This window comes from Dermacentor albipictus, chromosome 9, assembly GCF_038994185.2.
Source record: "Dermacentor albipictus isolate Rhodes 1998 colony chromosome 9, USDA_Dalb.pri_finalv2, whole genome shotgun sequence".
Classification (NCBI taxonomy): domain Eukaryota; kingdom Metazoa; phylum Arthropoda; class Arachnida; order Ixodida; family Ixodidae; genus Dermacentor; species Dermacentor albipictus.
This window is the reverse complement of record NC_091829.1, coordinates 42406772-42430654: the sequence shown is the minus strand read 5'-3', so window position 1 is coordinate 42430654 and position 23883 is coordinate 42406772. Positions and strand designations below refer to the sequence as shown.

Sequence of the window (23883 nt, the reverse complement as noted above, 5' to 3'; positions counted from 1 at the left end):
TGGGCAGGAAAATATACTAGCGCACTGTTCATTTGGGTGTTGTCTCCCAAGTGTGAAAAATACTTGTGCTTGCTTGCAGCCAAGCATAGACATCAGGGCAGCTGTGAGGAAAGATCGGGGCCTGCCCGTCTTGGTGGAACTGCTCCGGATGGAAGTGGACAGGGTGGTCTGTGCGGTGGCCACGGCACTGCGAAATCTAGCCATGGATCAGCGGAACAAGGAGCTGATCGGTGAGTTGCAGAGCCACATAACTGCAGGGCGACAAGCGTTTATTTAATATATATTTGCTTACGATACCAAAAATGCACCAATAAGTGGGATTTTACTTGGGCAGTGGTGCATCTGCGATATACTGTATACTCGTGTAAGGAACGCGTTTGCATAGTAAACGCGCCCTCAACTGCGCTCTTGTACAGTCCCACGATCGAAAGACCTTGCTGTAGTTTTTCGGAGAGTCTAGCATCTTTTACACTGTACATGCGTTTAGGACAAGCGCACTTACTCTCACTACTCGTTACTGTGTTGGAAGTACGTAATAATGCTATGTGAGAAAGGCTGAGATTGCGTAAACGAAATTCTACAGCTAACTTATGTAAGCTGCGCGTCCACCCTAGTGCCAAACATGCCGTGACGGCACACCGGCAGGGGTGGTGGGCCTGATGGCGGGGAAGCTAACAGCAAAGCAGACGCCAGAACACTGGTGGCAAGCGTGCGGTAAAAACAGGCTGTGCATTATCGCAGTCGCTCAAGGCCTGACAGAAAGAATGACTGGGATAACGCTCAGCCTGCTTTAAATGCATAAGCATTTCTATGCCGACCCAACAAGGAAACCTGTCCATCATGTAAAATGAATCGCTATAACAAAAATAATGTATAAAACAAGTTTCTTTAAAGGCTCCTTGAAAGATTTGGTGATGGTGGAATAAACGCCATCTCTCGAACCACATGTAGAGCTGATTCTATTGTAGCAAATGCACTGGTAGCAATTCAGGGCTATTTCTGACGTTGCTATGGTCCCCCCCCCCCATACACGCGCGCGTGCAATAGAAAGAAAGTTATTATTATTTCTTTCTTTTGCCTATTCTTCCCTTCTTGGTCAAACTCCTTTATTTTTGAGGTGATCAGGTTTCCAGGTATAGGTGTGTTTACGACCTCTAAACAGCTTTTGTACATGATAATTAGAATAAAAATATTTGTTTATTTAATGATGTTCCTGTATCTCGCAGTGGGAACAAACTTTGGCGAACGAAATAGTGATCCACAGCCTCGTTTAGTCTTTTAACGTTTGCACCATTTGCCTAATGCGCCGCCGTCTTCTGCTGCAGGCAAGTACGCCATGAGCGATCTGGTCCAGAAGCTGCCCAACGGCAACCCGCAGCACGACGTGGGCACCTCCGACGACACCATCGCGGCTGTGCTTGCTACGCTCAACGAAGTGATTGTGCGAAACAGTGACTTTGCACGCTCACTTTTAGAGGCCGGCGGTGTCACGCGGCTAACCTACATCACCAAGCAGAAGGGCCGCTTCTCAGCACGCGTTGTCAAGTTCACGTCTCAGGTGCGTGCGATTTCGTCCAGGCTCCATAGCTTCGTATGCGGGCGTACCTTGACCCCTTCATGCATGGAGTTTCCAAAAAAGAACGCCAGGGGGAACTCTGGCGCTAGTGTCCATGGTAGCTGCAAGCATGGCAGCTCAGCCAGTGTGGGATTGATGATGGGCAGTGTACAGGGATTTGCCTAAACTTCGACCTTCTGGCTTCAAATGGTTTTGTAACTTCGTAAATTGCTCATTCGCAACAAAAATATTGCTTTTAAGTGCAACAATTTGCAGTGATTATGCACGTGCAGGGAGACCAATTGCCTTCCTGTGCTCAGAAAACTGAGGGCTTGGAAATTTAGTAAGATAAAGCATTAATGTCGCAAGGATGTTTGAATCCATAAGCATGAAGCTTTAGACACATGTACTATCTATCATTCCCATGGTAGCCGGATGATCACAGCAGCAGAGTTTATGCTCCAGTAAGGCTTGAAGGAAACCTTATGCCTTCGATCGTGTTCCCCGAATTACAACCTCTATGAATGAATAAAAATAGCATCACCCCCTACAGTATGTCTTTAGCAATGGTGTCATGCATTTAGTTTTTGGTTTAGCAAGACGGAATCATCAAAAAGCCCCGTAATGAGTTTGAAATTAATTTGACTTCACACCTCAATACTTTTTTAACTGCTACAGCTATCAAAAATTTAATTACAGATTTGAAATCAGCACGAAAGATTACCCCAGACAGTGGAATGTGTAAAGATTCACCCAAAAATAAAAATAAAAATTTCTGGGACCCATGTTCCCCCTTAAGTAAAGTGATGCTAGGCAGGTATTGAGGCATGGATACAGAGTAAATGGGATCAGAAGTGAGCACAGCACAGACAGCTGTGCTGTGCTATACGTCAAACATATCCAGACTGTTGTAAGGACAAGTAAGAAAACTGGCACACAGAACAGGCACTAGACTTTATTGTGTTCATGTCGTTTCTCTGGTCTTTTGAGCGTCATCTAGATGCCTTGCTGTTGCAGTAGCCACTTTGCCCACGTAGCCATAGTCACTGTATGTATGCTACGCTGTTCATTTATGACACACAGCAGAGTTCTAGAGACAATTTTTTGTTTTGTTTGTTTAGTTGTCACGCTGCTGTGTTTACTCATCGTGCTGTAGTGTGGTGCGGCTTCACAGCAATGCATTCTGCAGTGCGGAAAAGCCACATCACAAGGCTCATGTTACATTTCAAGCACTTGCCCCATTTCAGGCTCAAATTTCTTAGTTTTTCGTGTGGATTACGTAAGCACAAGTATGGTGTCGGTTTTTGCCAAATCTTTTGTGTCCAGTTTGCAGTGTAATTCAATACTAGGCTTCGGTTTAGCTTATCGAATGCGCATCGTTTCACTGTAATTGCCCTCAAGAATCAGTGAGAATGACGCAAGTTCTATAAGGACAGCACTTCTCTGGAGCATACTTAACAAGGGAGCATATTTTAACATGCAGAAAGCATGAGTGCAATGCAAGAGGCCTGGTCCATCATACAGTAGCTTTACGCTGCTTTGTTCATGCCACCGTAGAATTGACTTTCCACTGACTGACCCATATTTTTATGCGATAGCAATTATACTCAACTACTAGAGGCACTTATGCGTCTCTGCTGTTGTCATGCTGTCCTGGTTTCGACAGCACATGTGTAGCCCATGGGTGGAGGGTTAGAATGCTTCTAGGTATGCACTGTGTGTTTAGCTGCAGAAATGACGAAGCCAATTGGACACGTTGTCACGCTTCGCTTAGTAGGCTCTACCAAAGCCAGGCCAGCGTTTTGGATTCCACTGCTGCCAGAAGTGCTGCGGACACTCACATGCATTAGCGCTTTTTTCTGAGCAGCTGTGCACCTGCCTACCACGTGATGGTGCATGCACTGGTCTGAGCGAAATGGATAGTAAATGTCAAGCTAAATCTTAATTCTTGCAGTGGGCGCTGACAAATACCAACTGTTCCCGTCTGTCTCATCTCGTGCACCAATTAAGGTTCGAGGTCTGCAACGCCTTGTCGTCATTGCTCATTGCACCAACGTTGCAACACGCCTGCAGAAGCAGTTGCCTCGAATACTGCACCACGCCATATCGCTGCCACGTGTTGTTAAAACGCTGTGCAAGGAGCTCGAGCACAAGGCTGCCAGTTTTTACTCTTTCCCCGAGTTAGAAATTCTCTCAGCGTTATTGAGTTATTACACTGTTGAAGATGCCATTTCTGCATTGAGGTCTTAAATATAGGCCTGTTACTTGGTTCTTTTAGCGTTGGCTGACATGCAAAAGTATGTAATTATTGCTTAAATGGTCATGTTTAGGCACCTCTTTTCTCCAGCGCAATTTGCCAACATTCGGTTTCACCCGCCTGACAAAATTTGCTCATAAATATCATTGTCAATCTCTGATGCTATAACAGGCCAGTTAGAGATTATTGACAAATTGTCTGCTGTGAAAAGTGCATTGTGAGCTTGACATTTGGAAGGCACACGTTTTGGCAGCTGTTTGGCACATGTATTTATCTGAAGTGACCTTTGCAATGCTATGCTTCACTTTTTTTTTTTTCCCCACGTTTTCCTTATTCAATCTTTTCTAGCTTCTGTACAACTTGTGGCAGCACGTTGAGCTGCGGGAAGTCTACAAGAACGCCGGCTGGCGCGAGTACCACTTCCTCACACGGACGCTCGTGGCACGCAACTCCTCGTCATCGCCCCCGTCAAGCGCCAACAACACGCTGAGCCGGCCAATCAGCTCGCAAGGTGGCACCCGCTACGAGGACCGCACCCTGCCGCGTGTGGCCCGAGAGCTTAACAGCGGGCAGCCCCCTGGTGAGCATCGCTTGCATGATTGACTGTGTGGGCAGTGAATGTGAGAACAGTTTTTCCTTCACTACCACTTGCTCAAAACAGGGCATGGCTTTGCTGTGTTGTTTTTGTTTTCTCTATTTTCATCATGTTTGTCGCATATCTGCAGATATGCAGATTCCTTAAGCTGGATTTCTTGAAGAGGCAGGCATTACAGTCAAATCCTAGCGCAGCGAAGTCCGCTTTGTTGAAATTTTCGCAACAACAAAGATTTCTTCATACCCTGTCGACACCCCATAGAACATACCGTGTTTACTCGATTGTAACGCGCCCTCGATTGTAACATGCACCCGTTTTCCGTGACCAAAAAGAGGGAAGAAAAGAACACACTCGATTGTAACGTGCACCTGTTTGCCGTAACCTAAAGAAAGAAGAGTCCTTTACAGTACCGCGCACCTCGTTCTTTCATACAGAAATACTACTTTCTCTCATTTGGAAAAGACAAAGATATATTCCCGATGCACTAAAGTTGCAATAAATAAAAAAAGTCGCACTTACGCCCAAAAGGCGGAGCCTTGATTACGATAGCAAATTAGTAAACAGCTATACGCTAAGTAAGGATAGTAGTTTTATTGGCCGTATAAACATTTAAACATTCGTTTACTAGCTAAATTAATAAGCATGGTGTCACACGAACGCAAGCAAACATGAACACGTCTCGCTCAATGACTGTGGCAACTCTTTATCAAAACGCTGGAGTGAGGAAGTGCGCTAGCAGAAATGAGGGAATTCGCCTTTGTACAGTCTCACGCTTTGACGCGAAGCGACGAGAACACAGCACGGTGCGCCTAGGTGCGTAGACTCTTGTCTGTGTCGCAGATCGCTTTCAAAATAGGGGCTGTGCGGGCACGCCGTACGTAGCAGCCGCCGGTGTAGAACGCCTCTCCTGTGTGTGCCATTCACGTATGCATGTTTAGGGAACTCCGAACACCCGTGATGCCGCCCGACTTCCGTCCGGGTCCGCACATGTGATTGCTTTCCTTTTAATTGCGGCATCGTGTTGAACTCGGCATGTCTTTGAAGTCGGCACTTCCATGCTGATAGAGCAAACGCAGAAAACGCGAAGGCGGACGATGCACCTAAGCCAGAGGAAGCATTGCCTAAGCACGCGTACTGCAGCAACACAAAGGAAGCTACGGCAGCCAGGCTCGAAGAGCGTATGAGGTGGTCATTTTGAAATGCCGATGACGATATGGTGAATGTGAAGTGCACTCTTGGCCTCGGCTGATTTTTCTACCCTGCTGGAGCTTTCCAAAACAACATATTGAGATTTTATCATTGAAATTCGTTTTTCTGGCCTGGCCGATAATTCAGACATTTCTGCAACCCCGTCTGTATCCGAAAAAGATCATTTGGCGGCTCTATTTACTTTCCGCACACAAACTGAAGAACCAAAAGGCTGCATTGCACACGCATTGGATAAGGACCACGCATGGTTGGTGATTGGCCATAGCAGACAGCTACTCCATTGCCTAGGCAGCCCCTGCGTGCCCGCTAAACCATCACGCTGCCGCTGTGTCTTTCCTTTCTTTTTCTTTTCATTTTTTTTCTCTGCTGTTCCTTGTTCCTCGCGCCGCGTGTCTTGCTCTGCATCGGAATTGTTGCTCTCCCCATGGTCACCGTGCCTCGCGGAGAAGCGCACTTGCTGCCTTGCTTGTCTGCGGGATATTCCGGCAACCGCATTATAAACAGCATTCCGTCTCACACGGCTGCACTATAAGCCGTATGCATATACATTGAGTTCTATGGGAGTCAGAAAAAACCACATTATATGCAATCCAGCACTATAAGCGGTTATGTCACAAGTGCTCTGGGTTGTAATTGGCTTGCCCATGCTCAATTTTCACATGGTTGTACTACTCCACAATGTGTTTTGTTTATTGCCATGTTTGAGAGCAGTATTTGCGTGTTTCACCCTGAATAAAGAGAAGCCACATGTCTTCGTAGGTGATGCGCAACTACTCGGGTGATTGTCCCCGTAAAAGGAACGATGGTACATCTGTCATTGGGAGGATGAGGTGTAATAGTTCTTGCACTTCACCATAAAAGTGACAGGTGCCATCAACGTTTCGTTGCTGAGAAAGTCTGCATTTTCGGGCTTGGATTTTGGGGAAAAGCACCTTATGTTTCGGAATAACTTGCGTGCTCTCACAAAAAACACAAGCTACTTTTAAACTTCAGGTTGCTGTAATATTTTCCCCTCTCTTTCTCTTTTTCCAGTGAACATGCCATACAGTCGGGTAAGCACATTTTCTTCTTGTCTGTAGTTTTCTCTATAATGACATGATGAAATAGCATTTTGTAAACTGTAAGCAGCAGGCACTTTTGTCTTTGAAGGATTGTCATTATCACTAGTGCACTTAGGTATCTTGTGAAACTGTGTTCTGTATCTAGAAGTCATGATCCACTCCCACGAGTTCCTGTGTATTCACCATGACTTGCTCCGCCCACACATATTACAGCTCACGAGAATGGGTCGCCGAAGCACAATGCGCTGCTGAATCATTCTCTCGGCATTGTTTTTGAAAGAGACAGTTTTGGGTTCTAGTTTTGCACAGCCTTCCATCAACTACAGCGGAAGCTCGTAATTCGAACTTCTGGTTTGTTCGAACTGATGCCGCAGTTTTTCCCAAATGGTGTGAGTTTCAATGTGTGAAACCACCCAGTAATTCAAAGGTGTGTGTGCTTACGGTGGTTGATTCGAATGTAACGCTGCTCCGACCATGCCCTCAGCAGCGCGCCAACTTGTGCGGCAGCTCTTCTGGCCTCGCAGTGCGGACACATGTCGGCTGCGGCTCCCATCTCCCATTGCTAGTATTGTATTTCAGCGCATAAAACGCACATCAAAAAATTTTAAAAATTTATCTGTAAAGTCGGGGTTAAGGTTATATGCAAATTTTGCCTTGAGGTGCGGCTTCACGGCAGCACATTCTACGCTGTCCTGAAGCCACAATTCTGAACTCATCACTCATGTGTTAGTTCAGCACACATGTAACACAGCATTGTACATAAGTCTTTCATTCAGTGAGCTTCCTTTAATTTGAACTCCATTTAATTCAGACAAACTTTTCCAGCCTCTTTGAGTTTGAATTATCGAGATTCAACTGTATAAAGTGCCATTGAGACAAACCTGTCAATCACTGAAGTTTTTTCTAGCAGCAAGTTTTTTCAGAGCATTCTTAGTGCCCAAAACCAGCTCTATTTACTGTATTTAAGCCCTGTCCTCACTGCTGATCACAAGTTGATTATGGTCTTTTGTATATCAGGAAACAATGCCCGTTAACTTACAAATGTACTCTACTCTAGAATTAATGGGATTTTAACGTTCCTTATTGTGATTTACACATCATGCTTGTGCTAAAAGGAGAGTGACTATTAGAAGTATGGTGGTGTGGGTTGGCTTGATATATCATTATCAAGTAAATTGTTTGTGCCATCTAGGGTTCTTTTACTGTTTTCTTTTCCGAAGGAAATGCGGGCACCATTGTTGGGTGAGCACAGTTTGCGTAGATAGCACCTGGCCAGCTGTTGCAGAAGTAGATTAATAGGCTTCTCTGTTATGTTGAGAGCTATTCAGCATGGCATTTCATTGATGTTTGTCCAGTCGGAGGAACTTCCTCTGAGCGAACTCAGCCATGGTGGTGGCGCTGCCGAGGGTCAGCCGGGTTCTCCGCAGCCCGCACAGCCGCAGCAGCCAACAATGCACCGCCCGCCCGTTGGCGGCGTCCCGATTTTCCCACCAGGCCCCGTAAGCGTCCTTCCCGGCACTGCTTTTGCGATTTCTTCTTTGCTTGTTGTTGTTCGTTTTCTGTGCTCCGTTTCGCACTCGGCAGGCGGCGGCGAAGAAGTTACTCGTGCAATGCCGTGCTTGCGCATTTTGTGGTGTGTTTTTTTTTTTTCTTTTTTATGTGCAGTACTTTCTGTGGAATGATTACTTCGCATATTATGCGACTACCACTTGTGGTCATGGAGTTGCATCAAATCCAGCGTGATGTCATTTAATTTTTTTGTACGTACTGCTGCCGAGTGCTGGACTATAGTTGGAGTTGGTTACAAAATAACAAAAACAATGAATTGTACACACCCTTGCAAGTGTTAAATGGGTGCTAGAAATTCATTTGCAGGATATTTGCGAAATTTCTAGGCAAAACAATCTATAATTTACTGTTAATGGAAAGAAAACTGTATATTATAGGCATGTTTGTATGAGAAATATGTGGCATAATATTAAGATTGCGATACTGTCTAGTTGTTGGGGTGCTGAAGAAGTAATGTAGTCCAGTGAAGTGCATCACGGTGAATTTACAAAATTGTGCCAAAAATTTGAAACATTCAAAGTGACGACATTTCTGAAGTGTGGTTAGATACAGGTCTGGAAAACTCAGAGGGTCAGAAATTTTTGTGCGCTTAAACATCATAGGCAACATTTTATGTTTTTGGTAGAAAGGGCAGGAGGTGCTAACATATCATCCCATTTGTTGGTAAATAGGTTCAGGTCTGCAACATTTTCCATGTAATAATCGGGTCTTATTTGGTATTGTGAGCTACAACTTGCTCATTTCAAGATGCCCAACATTGTCTCGTATGACTTATTAACATACTGGAAATTATTTAGATTTGTCGTCGCAGATATTGTCTGAATGAAGGCCTCCCGCCAGCAATTTCCAGTCCGCCCTGTCTTGTGTAGGCAGGCTCCGTCCTATGCTTGCAAATCGCCAAATCTCATCAGTTCGTGTAATCCTTTGCCATCCTTGACTGTGCCTCCCTTACATTGAAATTCATACTGAACTTCCTAAGAGAATAGATCCCAAGTGAAGGAAAGCACAGCCAAAGGCAGCAAAGGATTAGTTAGGTGCAGTGATAAAAGGGCATTTGTGGCCATAGGCTTGCGTTAGCCTACGGCAATTTCCAGTAAGTTAAAATCACCGGTTGAGGCCTTCTTCTTCTAGCTGACGTCATACAGGTTATCCACAATGAAGATGATATGGGGAATGGGCTGAAGGCAGCTTAGTTCACAAGGACACATGCTTTGGAAAACGTAGAGAAAAAAAAATTGGTCTTGGGGCCTGTCCTATCTTGTCCTTCACTCTCTTGATTTTGCTGTTCTGCTTAGTAGCTGTGACTTAGATAGCTTTGTTGTACTGGTTGTTGCATGAATAGGAGCACGAGGTGTACATGACTCTTCTTGCTAAAGAGCTTCCTCGATTGTGCTCTAATTTCATGCTGATGTAGCATTTTGCAGCAAGTTTAGTTTAATATCATGTTTGCAGGCATTACGCACCAGTTTCATCCACATTAAATGTGAAATGCCCTCTGCAGTGACATCACTCGAAGCGCCAACTCCACTCCCAAGAAACAGTGGCTCCAGCTGTCATGGCTACAATGAACACAGTGTTTTCACTGTAGCCATGACAAGTGGTGCCGCCGTTCTGTTGCAGCAAACTAGAAGATTTTTGGGAGTGTTGCCGCAGCTTACCCCTGCTTCACATTCATTGTGGACTGAATGGGCATGTAATGCCTGCAGAATGCTAAAATGCTTTGTGCATAATTTAAGCGCAAATGAGCCAGCGCTTTAGCAGAATCAGTCATGTGTACAATGCACTCCTATTTCTGCAAACATCAATAGGTGTTCAGCATGACTGAGGCCTCCCTGTTGCCCTGCTCTTTGTCGTCTGTAATGTACTACTTGCAAAATATTGTTTGTCCCTCTGTCTAATGCTTCTTGTTGTGATGGCTAACACTAACACAAACTGAGAACCTAATTTCGTTGAGATCTAGTTCAGCATTGTAAATGAGAGTATGTTATCACATGACTAAGTGCACCAGTGCATAAAATCTGTTGCTACAACTTCACCGTGCAATAATCATATTGCAGTTCAGAAGTGTTCACTTAGAATATCCGGTTGTCTGATGAAGAATGTTTAGTGTAATATCCTAAGTTATCATCTCCACCCTTCTTTGAAAATATGAGATATGTCACCAATGTTTGAGAGAGCACAGTTCTCATTCATTATTGGTTCACATTCATTTGCAAGGGCTCATCAGTCAAGTGATATTTCATGGTCTATTTTAATTGGCCCTTGCACCACAAGACCCCATACATTTTCACCATGCCTAATTCATGTCACTCTGACAGTTTTGCTGGCATTGGTGATTTTCCAGTGTTCTGCTATCGCTTTTGGTACATTGTCAAAAGACAGGTGCAGGCACTCTATTGGTGATGGGTGATAACTCAAGATATTGCAGTCGTGTCATCTGCCATCTACCAATAACACGCACTTCTGTGTTCACGTTGCTGTCTGTCTGTGCCATGTCTGACTAACTTTGCTCTTTCCTTCAGCCGCCTGGTTTCTAACATCTTCCCGACCTGGTCTTACACTCCTTTAACTAAAATAAAACGTGGTGGGTTTTTCTTGCTATTTCTACTCTTGCATGGCTCTTTGTCTTAACCTGTGCATGTTGCTGTGTCGTTACTTGCCGAAAGTGTGCCTCGTACCTTCCGTGTCACTTCTTATTTTCGTCATGCCTGTCATTTTTGTCACTGCTAGAAAACGCAGAGGTCTTCGGCAGTTGCAGTCAACTTGCAATGTAGAGTTCTGGCTTGTTCATAAGCATAGTGCTGCTTGCGGAATACTGGCTTACAAGAGCCGCTAATAGTAGTAGCGACATTGATAATAACATCTTGTGATGATTTGACTACCTAAAACACGTTTGAACTGTTTTTGTCTTGCACAAGTGTTCTCAGCAAAGAACATAAAGAATGACGAAACGTTACTGCTATGTCACTACAGATGCTTCACAACATAGCAGCTTAGCAAATGTGGTAGGTCACTGCAATAGCAGCTCTGTGTGCTGTCTGGCTAAAATCTACCGTATTTACTCGCATAATGATCGCACTTTTTTGTCAGAAAAAATTGACGCAAATTCAGGGGTGCGATCATTACGCGGGTTAAATTTCCCGTGAGAAAAATTTTTTTTCGTCCCGCGTTTGCTGCGGGATGCGGGTGCGGGACAGCAAAACAAAAATGGCGGCCGGCGGAGCAAGCCGAACGCGCCGAATGCGATCTTTTTTTTTCTTCTCGTGAGTACATTACGTGCATTGAAACAGTTTCTTCCGTGTCAGTGATGAATAATATCCTTAATATCGGCAAGTTTGTGGCAATAACGTAGCCATGTCCACTTTGAGGGGACAGAAACAGATGGGCGCGCTTAGGTGCCAGTGACAGAAACCCATGGCCGGCCTGCTGCGGAAACTGCGGCACCTGTTTTCACTACTGTCCTAACACGGCACGTTTCCGCTAAGGGTGGGCGAATATCTTAGCTGTGTTACAAGCGTTGGCATATGAACAGGGTACACTTTAAACGTATCAGTGTAAACGACCATTTTCAGGGATGTCAATTTCACCCATATGATGCAAATAACCCATATTACGTCACATGGGAGAGCTATCTGATTGGCTGACTAGGGCGCGTGGCCGATAATTTTTCCAACTTTATGGTGAACAAATGATGCTCGCAATAGTTGGAATGTTAGTTACTTTGTTTTTGTAAAAAGAAAATAACTTAAAGAGAATACACAAGAATAGTTTTTTAGTACACTTCAGCACTTCCGGCACACAGCAAGTGTCGTCTGCTTGTGTTACAACGTACTCCATTTTGACGAGAGCTCCGCGGTCAGAGTCGGTCTCAGTCTTTTCGCGAGCACTGTGATTCGACTTTGTTGCCTTGTGGACTGCAAACCTAGCGACCTGCAAACCGCGAGTCCAGTATTAGGGCAAACGCAAGCGCAAGGGGACAGGGTCTGGCCGCTTGACTGTGCCGGGATGAGCCACGAGATGAGCAGAAGGGCAAATGTGAACGGTCTGCACGGTGCAGCCACCTGGTGGCACAGAGCTCAACGATACACAGTAGCAGCAACGAAGTGTATTCTTTGCTGCTGGTGTGTATTTTTCGCAGGAGTGTAATCATCAACACGTTGATTTAAAAATGTTTAAAATGCTTTACACTTGGTTAGAGCAATATTAGCGCTTTGTTTGACTGGTTAAGCGCTGCGCCAGCAAGTGTCTGGACCGTGCAGACTGATCAGGCTGCTCACGTACGTCTACGCTTAAGTTCCTTCATCAACTTGAATTTATGCCTCCAGTCATTTGCCGAAATGACCAGCTTACCTGTTTTTAGCGGAGTACCGGACACGTTCGGCGCTACGACAGAATGCTCGCAACGCACGCTGCTTCGATAGCTCTCGGTCGACGGCCAAGCGGCTAGCGGAGAGGTCTCGCGCGGGACGGGGTGTGCTCCTAAACAACCGGAAGTGAGCGATGTGACGTCGCATCGTGACGCTGAACCAGTGAAGGTGGAGCTTAGCGCCGCTCGCTCGGCGAGCGAGTTGAGGAGGAAAAGCATAGCTAGGGAGGAGGGTAACTTCTAATCGCTTGCAACTCCATTAATACGTAACGCTTCACTTAAATTGTGGTGCGAATGTTCTACTTAAGCTGTACCCTACGCGCCTACAAAATTTGTCCGAACCGTTTCAGGGGCCCTTTAAGCATGTTTGGTGCGTGCAGACGAGTCGATCGCGTAGCATTCGACAGATGGTAAGCGAGATCATTATTAGCTAGACTTGGCACACGACATATCGCTGTGGCAAGTTCAGGGTGCGATCATTATACGGGAAATAAAAAAAATCGAATTTTGACGACAAAATTCAGGGGTGCGATCATTACGCGAGTGCGATCATTATGCGAGTAAATACGGTACATCATAAGCTGGTGTGACCAACTCGGCTGCCCACAAAAATGTCTCCAGTAACCCAGTATTCTGTAAAGAGTAGTATGTTAATGGCCAAGGTAAGACTCTGTAATGACTCATACTCTTCAGCGGCACAGGCTTTAGTTTTAATTAATTATCAGAAGTTGGGTAACATGCGGTTAATAATAATACAATGTGTTAAACTACTAGGCATGTGTACTTGGTAACGCTATAGTAAGTATACGAACAGAACATGGATGTGAACAGAACATTCAGCCCTGTTGCTGCAAACGCACGAGCAGGACTGTTGGCGCTATTGGCCTCAAGGACCACCACTAGAGAGAATGGCGTTGCAATTGCTATGATGTAGAAAGTGAAATCACGTGACTCGCATTCGTGCCTTCTCTGCAGCCAATGTAGCTTGCTGGCTGGGCAATCGAAGCCTTTATTGTAAGGTTGTAGATAATGTATTTCATTTCCAAGGCAGCAGTTTAGCTGCCCTCTCTTACACCATGGTTTACCGCTCGGTGCCGCAGTGCTGCTCATATACAACCAAGACCGATGCGAGTTTTCATGCGTGTCCCAAGACGAAGCGGCAGGGAGCAAGCGATGCACATAAGGCTTGTAACTTGCTCGCTCAATATGACATCAGTCAAAATGCCCTGCACGGAGATGCATGCCACTCACATGTCCGCACACAGCGAAAGCGCAGATTGAGTAGACAAAGACAGAAGTGGTTGAAGTTCCACATATTATAATAGACCGGCGAAAAATCATCGTCCCGCAATAATTCTGGTGAAAGTGGTAAGCCGCACTCCTTGTGATGAATGCTGTGAACAGTACTGCTATTGCGGCAAAAGTTCATAGTTACTTTTATGAAAGATCTTGGGAATTGAATAACCAATATGAAAGCACCAGGTTGCTCACTGACTAAAAACTTTTGCTGCGCTACACGCCATACTGGCCATGTTGTTTTGCCGCGAAATTACCATGCATACGACGATTAAAACATGCGGACACTCGCGATTAACCATGGCTGAACTGCTGAGAGACCGAATACTCCGCAGCAAGTATCACATGATGTCGCCTTCTGCATCGCGAAGAAAGTTAAGCAGGTGGCACCATGGTATGTCCTCGAGGCCAATACAGTAGTGCTGCTCGTCAACAATCAAGCAGGCTGATTATTAAACGCAGACATTTTTGGACCATTTTTGTGGCTACATTTCCTTCTCTTTGGGGAAGCATAAAGAAAGTTTTACTGGCCTTTGAAATACATTAAAGATGTAGCCCAAATTTTTAAGATATTCTTGACTAAACCATGCCTTCAATTATCAGAGTTTTAATTATTGCAGGTCAACTGTGTCACCGTACACTTGTTCTGGGTTTTGCTGTATTGCCTGCTGAAGAGTGCTGAATACTTAAATTTTAGTTTATGAAAATGCTTCATTAGGGTTTCATGAAGTCCTTAAAGGCCCCTGAATTTTTCCCACCAGTAAACTGCCATGATTTCATTTGATCATTAGCCAATACATTCTGGTTTTGTTGTACTTAAGCACTTTAACAGGTAGTGCTTGCACTGAGTCAGTTGTTGCTAGGCGATCATAGCCTGACATTGCTTGATTTGCCAATACTTATTGCGTGAACTTTCTTTTTGTGTGTCACCCTTGACTCCCATCAGCCCTCTAACATTGTGGCAAAACATGCTTGCTTTTGCTTATAGCATATTTTATCCTTTCTTAACATAACTGCATTTAAGAGCTATCTCTCATGTTAATATGTTCCCAATCCATTCCTAATTCCTTGTTTCGATGATGAAATATTGGTCACAAATCTGGGACACTCCACAAACAAAGGAGTCATGCTGTTTTCCTAGTTTTGTCACAAGCGAAACTGGGAGAATGCTATTCATGAAGCTCTGTGTTAGCTCCGCATTTTAAGAATTGGAGCGGTTGGTTCAAAAATTTGAAGGCCTTTGAACCGTTGTGTGATATGTGTTATCCTAATAGGCTAATAGGATACACTGCTAAATGTTAATGCTAGCACAACAAATGCTGGTCCCTTTCTTGCTAACAGGCATGCATCTGGGGTTGTATTCTCAGTTCGTCACTTTCAGTGATACTTTTCACTTTTGCCTGACTTAATGATCAGCACAGTGTCTCATTGGAGTAATAGGCATACCATCCACTGGCTTATCCAATAAGTGCACGCTGAAATTGACATCCCTGAAAATGGTCGACTGATAATACTGCCTTACTCGCTAGCTCATTGGGGTTGAGTGCAGAAGATGGCTAGAAATAGAAAGATTTTACAACTTGTGTGGTTAACTCTTAACAGTTCATGACTACCCTATCTTATCGTGTACGCTCTTGTCATTTGCTTGGTTTATGACACTATAGCGTTCCTTAATGTTTTCCTTTGTCTGAAAGTCGATGAGCAACAGTCTGGAGCAAAAGAAAAAATCTGGCCATTTCGCTGGCCCACCTTATCGAGAACCATAGTTGAAAGCTCGAAGAACATTCGCACCTGCCTTGTCTGTTGCACATAGTTATACATGTGGGACCAACATGCTCCCTGTGGCCCACGAGCTTGTACAACTTAGGGTGTGAAAACAGTGGAATTGTTTTCTAGGAGCCGGTACTTTACGTAGTGTGACCGAAGGGTGCAGTCGGTTACCAGTGTTTAGTCGGTTATAGTCGGCTACTGTTGGTGTGTAGCTGGAACACTGCACTGCTCAATTTCAGCTTGTTTGAGCAAGCCACGAGCAAGCTTGAGTTGAAAGGACACTGATTGTAAATGCTTAATGAGGCTAGCTAGACGAGTACATCGGTGCTCCTGAACTCTCCCGCTGCGGTCACGTCCAAGGCCTCAAGGGCAGTTATGCTAGTTATCCAAAATTTCACTGTCGTTTTGTATATTCGTACCCTCTCTTGGCCGGATTCACTAGCCTTTGGTTGGTTGCTGCCACGTTTTTCTTTAACATGCAAGGAAGCTCCTTTCGGCAACTTGAAGGCAGCCTCATCAAAAGTTACGCACTTCTGTATCGTTTTGTGTAATGCCTCACTTTTTCCTATCAGTAAATGTTGCCAACCAGCTTGCTAGTTCAGTTATAATATAGGCTCATGCTTTATGGGCCTATGAGTCCAGTATGCAACAAGAACATAACAATTCCCTTTTCTTGTCCCAGACCTGCTTGCCATCCGTATTTGCTGTAAAGGATCGTCCATTTAGTCTAGCAAACCTAGCCTCATTTGGCATCTTACTCTCGTCACCTTTCAGCTTTTCTGCTGCTTCCATGCCCGAAATATAAACTATAATCTCCTTATAATGAAGTCCCATCTAACAAAAATTCCTTTGTTAAATTCAGTGTTCATTGCCTAAGCATACTTGCTGATATTAGCAAAAAGTCATTCAGGTCATTGCGTAAGAAAGGCAAGCACAAAGTCTCTGATGAGCCAGGAAAAACAGCTGGTCTGCTGTCGATTTTGATGACCTATCGGCAGCTTGCAGTGCATGTGCATGGCATGTGAGTGCTTAACTAAAAATGTGTTTCACATGGTTGTTAATGTGTGACTGTGTGGTTCTGTCATCACAGAGGATTGGCGCATTGGCTTGCCTAGGTCACGGGAATCTTAAAGCAGTAGGATATTCATCGAATTAAAGCATGTCCAACCAGATCTAACATTTACTTCATCACATCCTGTAATTTATTATGTCCAGTTTTTTTATATCACAGTTTGGCCGTGCAACCGGTAAAATCCTTAGCTAAGTCGCACAAGTGCCAATTTTTTCTGCTGCTGCCAGTGGCCTTACTGCATGAAGACTTTGTACGTCGATGGATGCCGAGCTCACACTGACAAAGCACATGCTTAGCATTGGTCTCGTCATAAGGCACTGGAGGATGGAAAACTTAACACTTGCATGGCCTAGCTAAACATTTTGCAGGCGTTGTACCTCGTCTGTAGCTGGTGACAACCTAAGAATGCAGTGGCAACCACACCGCTATACAACCAAAAGAGAATTTGTACAGATGTGCCAGTTAATTACACTCGCTCATTTCCTTTCCATGATAATGCACACAAACTTCCTTTAATATTGGCCCCTCTCAGAAACTATGTTTTGGTGTTTGGAAGCACCGAGGGCCAGAGTCAGTGCAGTTCTGTGGGCGTTGCTTGTACTGAATTCCTAGCCTGTCACCAAGACCTTAGTTCTAGCAATCCTTTGACGAGTGCTGAAATTTTATTGGTCTTCCCGGGTATTTGTTGTGCACCATTGAACAGCAGCAGCAGCAGCAGCAGCAGCCTATGAGGTCTCCGCCTGAGCCCGTGTACGCCCAGGTGAACAAGAAGAAGGACCGGTATCCGAGCGACCAGGGGCCCCAGTACCTCGCGCTCGACAGCCAGGCATCCCAGCCCGCCGGAGACTCCTGGGTGTGAGAGGCGATGCTGCGGCTACCGCGGCTCGGCGGCGGCTTCTCTTTTCTTGTTTCGCCGTGTTTTGGGACGTTTTCACACGCCAAGGACGACATGGGAGGGAAAAGGAGGGAGAGCAGAAGAAGATTGTGCACTAGCCTGAGGAAGCCAGCAGTGTGTGTTCCTTTTTTTTTTCTTTACTTGTTTGTTTTTTGTTTTTTTACTGCTGTGATTTCCGGTTTGTCTTTTCAATCATTATGAATTATATCGAATTTTATTAGAATTTTGTGCATGTGTATGCACAGGTCGGGGCAGCCAAGGTCTCCACCACACCCCCCTGGGTTTTCCAGGGCTGTGGTGCCCGCGTTTGTGTGTGGGAAAGCTCGAAGCCAAAGCCAGTTCCTCATTTTACTCTCTCGCTTGCCAGCGACAAATCGGCATCTCCGAAAGAGTGTGTGTGTGTGTTTATTTTTTATTTTTTTCTTCTATCACACGTCAAGGTTTCACATTGAGCAGCGTGCTGGGGTCTCTTGCAGAGAGGTGCGTGTTCTCCCTCCCTGTTCTGCCTTTTTACACAGGTAGCAGTTGTTGACGGGAACGAAAAGGAAAGGAAGACGGGAGAACGGACGCCATGGAGGTGCTCTCTGACTGTGTGCATACAGGCGGTGAAGTGGCATGACACGCCACTCGCCGAACCTGTTAGAGGAGCAGAAAAAGGAAAACACAGGACTGAATTGTGAAAAGGAAACAAGGAAGTCAAGACCAGGTCTCCCCATCTCTAGAAACATTGTTTTCTGCCCCCCACATGCTGCATGGGGAGGCGGGAAGTCCTAACGCCATCTCGTGAGCAGAAGCGAGTCGCTGTTCGCAATCAAGGCAACTATCTCGAATGTCAGCCGCGGCGAAAACACAGAGGACGTCGACACGAAAGCAAAAGAAAAAATAGCCGGTGCATTCCCCTCTGTTTATAGAGTACGAGGGGAGGGGGTCAGGTATATATACCAGGGAAATGGGAAAGCAATTTTTTCCCCATTGCCATTTACTACTCAAACGCTTACTACTACGAGTACGCTCTATCATCATTACTACACTGTACTACTCCTGATCCTGCCAGTGCCAACAAGAGTGTTTTTTGCCGTGGCTTGCGGCAATTTGACTTTTCGTTTATTTTTGGTGCACCACATCGTGTGTCTTGACACCTCGTCCCGTCCTGTCCCGTCCCATCCCATCCAGTTCTCTTGCTACCCGTTTCTCCGCTTCAACATTAGGTTTAACATTTTTTAAGAATTCGTTACCGTGGCAGCTCTCGGTTCTACTGTTTCAGTAATTGGGTCCTTCCATCGTTACACACGCCTGCACGTGTGTGCCTCTCTCTCTCTCTTTCTTCTGAACATGAACTTCACACGGAAACTTTGCTCAAGTGTCGCAGGGGTATCTTGCGTTGCATTTCTTGGGTTGTGCCGACGATCGAGGCAGGATGAATGGATGTCGTAGACGAAAAGCGGGCTTCTCTGTGCCGCTGCTGCGGCGACTCCCGTCGCAAACAAACAACGTACGGCATTATGGGGTCCACAGGGACAAATGGCTCGGGTAGCATTGCACTGTGTTTTAGGGTGCGACGTTGCGGGACGCTGGTGCTGAGTCGCGAAGCGAATGCGGCCCTGGTTGACAAGTCCATGACAAGCAAGCGGAGCAGCCAGCCGCTGCATTTGTCTGGTTGTCATCGTCTTTTGTGGCCCGGGCTGTGAGGAGCAAAATGAAACAAACAAAGCAAAAAAAAAGTACCACAACTTCCAGAGCCTGCACTCTGCCATTTTCGGAGCTGTTTTTGCCTCCGTCATTCCAGCAGCTGAGCTTTTTTGAGAAACAGTCCTCTCAATTTTTTTTTTTCTCCCCCCTCCACTTGTTGACGTTTGCTTTCCTGTCCTCATTGCCACATAGTACTTGCATTTGTTTGTTTCATAGGCAGCGCAGATCTACTTAAGCACCAGTCATGCGTTGTGCATTATACTTGCGTTCTTTGTTGCGGTGCGTTTGGCTAGCGTGCAAACAAGTCCTGTGTCATTATGTAGGTATACTCGTGCGCATTCTTTGGACAGTATTTAAATACTTTTTAGCAAGTTTTATTTTGGCAGAAAGAATAGTTTTCGTTTAGCCTTTTGTTATTATTATTATTATTATTGACATTATGCTAGGCACCACGTTTCCCCGCCATTCTGCCAATGTCTCATGCTGTACAGTTATGAACCTCACCACTGTTTTCTCGAGAACAGTTGTGTGCATTGCTTTGTCTCTGTATTCAGCCAGTGTGCTCGTCTGTGCAAAGGTTTTCACATTCCATTCTGAGTTTAGTGAGGTTGCTAAAGGGAGCTTTCTTTTATCAATGGATGAACTGTAATTGAGGCAGCCTTTCCTTGATTCTCGTGAACATAGGCAACTTTTTATAATGACGTATTGTGTAACTTTTACATTATATACCTTTTTTTTTTTCCAAGTGACTAGTGTACATTTTTTGGTTGTGTAAGATGTATCTGACGAACTGTAACATCTGAAATAAAGGTGATTTTGAGGACCAATGTGACATGTGCTTCAATTCGTACATCTTGTGTCCAGCTTGCGGTAAGGATTACTATAGAAACATAGAAAGATAGTTGGACCCTATTGCCTTGTTTGTTTGTTTCATGGCATAAATGGGACCAGGACTATGAAGTGACAGTCACAAGAGAGGATAAAAATTCTGATGTCAACTAATAAATAATCGATTATAGTTTCATCACTCGAGTTATTGTATAACCATTGTAGCTAATGTAGGGCAGCAAAATGCATTTTTCCTGCATTACATGGGCGGTACATCATTTGCGATAAAAATTATTTTTAAAAATGCTAACGATGCACGATAGTATACATTTATATATTCACTAAAAAGTCCATTACCACCACTAAAAAGTTGGTAGTAGCTTTAATTGTATTCAGAATTTCAGCACTATTTTAATTGGCATGCTGAAGTTATTACAGTGACGTGCATAGCAGAATAGCTAATTGACACTGCAGCAAAAAAAATAAACTATAGTCATCTGAGCTGCAAGGAACAAACGTCTACCGTACTAGTAATCGTAGTCTTCCTGTGTTAGAAAATGCATACTGGTGGTGTAATCGTGTTGGCTTAGAAATGGAAGTGCTTGTGCATGGTACTTTCATACATAGTATAGCAATACAGAAGTCTGAAAATAATGAGAAAATGCAGACAGATGCACTGTGAGCTTTACTTCATTGTCATGCTGCCTTTATTGATTTAGGCCAGCTGGCAACAGCCGGCATACTAAAGCATCCTTTTGGATCTGATAAAGGAACAGGTTTACTAATAAACAGTTTTGCCAACCTTGGGGTAATTGCCCTGCTGTAGGGTCAGTGCCTACTGTATTCTAATATAGGAGGCATTGGTATGGTACTTTGAGCATTTTGACATCTTGGTAGGGCCATATGGGCATCTGCCAGTTTTTCGAAAAAAATGTAGGGATTCTCGGATTCGCCTCGACATTTTTTGTATATATGGAAGTAAGCTATGGCAAAACTAAAAAAAATCAATATCTGGTCAGCTGCACACGCTCAAATTAAGGATGCAACATACGTATCATAATAGCTGTTTTTCTCTGATCGGCTCAAGAATTCACGTGATAATAGGAAGCGCTAGAGGTGAGTGAGGGCGAGATAAGTGGTCACACCTATTCCAGCGTAGTAGTGGTGATTTATAGCAGTGACAGAAGAAAAAATAAAAATTGGTTTGCAATTGTTCTCGTCGTTTGTTATCCGCATATATCAGTCCCCGGGCACGTGCAGAAGCCGTTTAACGCGATAAATGAACGATTAGGCAAAGAATAATTTTCCACCTAAAATTGAAAAAATGGTGGATTAGTGTGTAAACAAAAAGGGCGTTGATGCAAATGGTATATAAGAGTGTTTCTTTTATTGTTGTTTTTGTGCACTTTCTTGTTTGCTTGTCATGTTTATATAATCTTGTAAAACCATATTAGCCGGGCTTTACTAATGTGGCTAAGTTTAAAACTGGCACAGAGACTGTTTGTAGATAAGGTTGATCTTTATCTCTCTCTTCAAACACATAAAATCAATTGAGATTACCGATACCGGTCGTTTCGGCTATGTCTTGTAAAACGTGACGTTGGTACCCTACACTATCGATGAAATGTTCCAACACTGTGTGTGTTGCGTCAGAATGGTGTTGTTGCATTCTGGTCTTGCAAACATTGTGACGGCACTGAGCCATGATTAAAATATTTATTTCGTTTTTATCATCCAAAAGCGAAAACCGATTGAATATGGCAGTAGCAGGAAGTCCTTTTCCTTTCTTTGGTATTCTTTTTTTCTTTTGCGGTATATATACCAGTGAGACGGGAGGTCAGGCCATTACGAAGTTATAGGTTTCTATTTTAATTTTTTTTTCCGCAGAACTGGTTGCCCGTCGAGCCAAAAGCCCTGTTCGTTGCAACTGAGCATTAATAGGTAAAGCAACAAGAGCAGATCGATTCACTGAACATCCCTTCCTGGGTATTCCCCGCTGTGTATTGCATTAATCCACTCAGCAATACCTGATGACATGCACTCTTTCAATACAGCTCCTCCAACTGTCTTTGATTGCTTTAATGTAGCCTCTGTACATCTGATGCAGTGGGTTGGTCAACTTCCGTTGCCCATTCGCCAACACAGTTGGCGGCACATTAGCGCGTTCTCCATCTGCAGTACATGCGATATCGGGAGATCTACCCTGTGTAATCATGGTGAAGATCTCATCTGTGGGTTGGTGGATAATCATGATGACGATGCGACCGGTGGCGGCCCACTTTCGGACATAGTCGATGCGAAAGATGCTGTCGAGAATGTCAATGCCAGAGTGGGGTTGGTGTAGCTATGCCATATCTGCATTAAGAAATCAAAAATTCCTGCGTAAAGGTTTTAAACATCGCTGTCGTTGATAAGTGGGTTATGAGCAGCAGACATTATGAGTAGGCAACGTTCCGCCATGACTGGAAAAGCAACGCTTAACGCTGTGGCGAGTGCCGTGAGCAGTTAGACTATATGAGAACAGATGGTGCCAGTGAATGTACAGTAACGCCGGCATTTTTGCCCACAGCTCGTGGAATTGTCTTGCATGGAGTCCGCTTCTGTAGTGCCCATTGTACAGTAGATAGGTAGGTTGCATTTACTGCCCACAGGCGTCGTGCCTCTCGTGTACTACACTAGGGGCAAGGTGATTCATGCTGGTTATGCTATAGAACACTAATGACGACTGCAACTGTTTAGGATAATGATATGCAAGTCAAACGTAAATATGGAGCTCTCTTGCACCAATCATCATGTCGACCCATTCTGCACCGTTTGCCAGTCACTGTACTAACGTAGTGGTAAGTGATTGTTTGTTGAAACATATAAAGAAATGAATGACACAAAATTATTGCTGACTGCGCTTTAACGTGGCTGACCTGTTCAGCGCGGTGAATGACTCGATAAGCTCAGGAAGACACGTGGGCTGCGATTCTCACACTGGCCTCATCACTCCCAGGATCACCTAGCTCCTGGAGCAGCGAGGTGAACAGCATCCGCTGCCGCACGTTCGTGTCGGGCCACAGGTGTCAATGGCGAGCAACATAGTTGACGCAGTGCTGCAGCTTTGCCGGTCTCATGAACAATCTGTGATGTCTCCCCGTGCGCGGCTTCTCCAACTTGGATGTCGGTTGGCCAGGATGTCCAGCAGGGTGTAACCTTCTTTCTCTGCATGTTGAAGTGCAAACGTGTGTTGTTTAAGCGACTCGACCGCTCATATTTGCAGATACGTATGTTTTGCTACGTTTCGACATTATTATTTTTTTTTTCGGGGATGTACCGCTACCACGATATTTGAAGCTAACAAATAAAGAGCCTTGGCTGTAGATGTCGATGAAATACACCGCTTTGGGTAATCTGACCCGTAAGGCTGCGTTCTAAGGCTTATTCAATATGCGAAATGTCTAAAGATTGTGTAAAAGAAATACAAAAAGCTAGTTTCGTGTGCAGAAATTGGCGACAACAAACTCCAAGGCAGCCGTGTCTGTAGACGGAGCTCAGCGCTTCTTTCGCGGCCGCACAGTTGTCACAACGGCGCGCTTAGGCTTGCTCAACAAGTGGTCGGTGAGTGTGGCATGGCTTCCAGGTACAAGCGTCCCCGGATAAGCCAATCTCTTCCACGAAACGCATAATCGGCGCACACTCAGCATCCATGGGCCGAGGTGCGCAAATCAACGGGCGA

At 44.8% G+C, this 23883-nt stretch overlaps 1 protein-coding gene across 9 annotated transcripts in view; it reads left to right on the top strand.

Annotated features, from left to right (window-relative positions):
• The window catches only part of LOC139049730 (splicing regulator ARVCF-like), a 137118-nt gene extending 116957 nt beyond the window's left edge, over window positions 1-20161 (top strand). For 6 of the 9 annotated variants that reach the window (XM_070525518.1, XM_070525512.1, XM_070525511.1 and 3 more), the window contains 6 exons: window positions 80-230; window positions 1326-1558; window positions 4161-4392; window positions 6649-6668; window positions 8033-8176; window positions 17454-20161. In XM_070525518.1, the coding sequence (XP_070381619.1) occupies window positions 80-230; window positions 1326-1558; window positions 4161-4392; window positions 6649-6668; window positions 8033-8176; window positions 17454-17609 (936 nt within the window). In that variant the 3' untranslated portion in view covers window positions 17610-20161. Of the gene's footprint in view, window positions 1-79; window positions 231-1325; window positions 1559-4160; window positions 4393-6648; window positions 6669-8032; window positions 8177-10768; window positions 10831-17453 lie in introns of all 9 variants that reach the window. The other 3 variants (XM_070525517.1, XM_070525516.1, XM_070525513.1) reach the window with 3 other exon arrangements.
• The last annotated feature ends 3722 nt before the right edge of the window (window positions 20162-23883 follow it).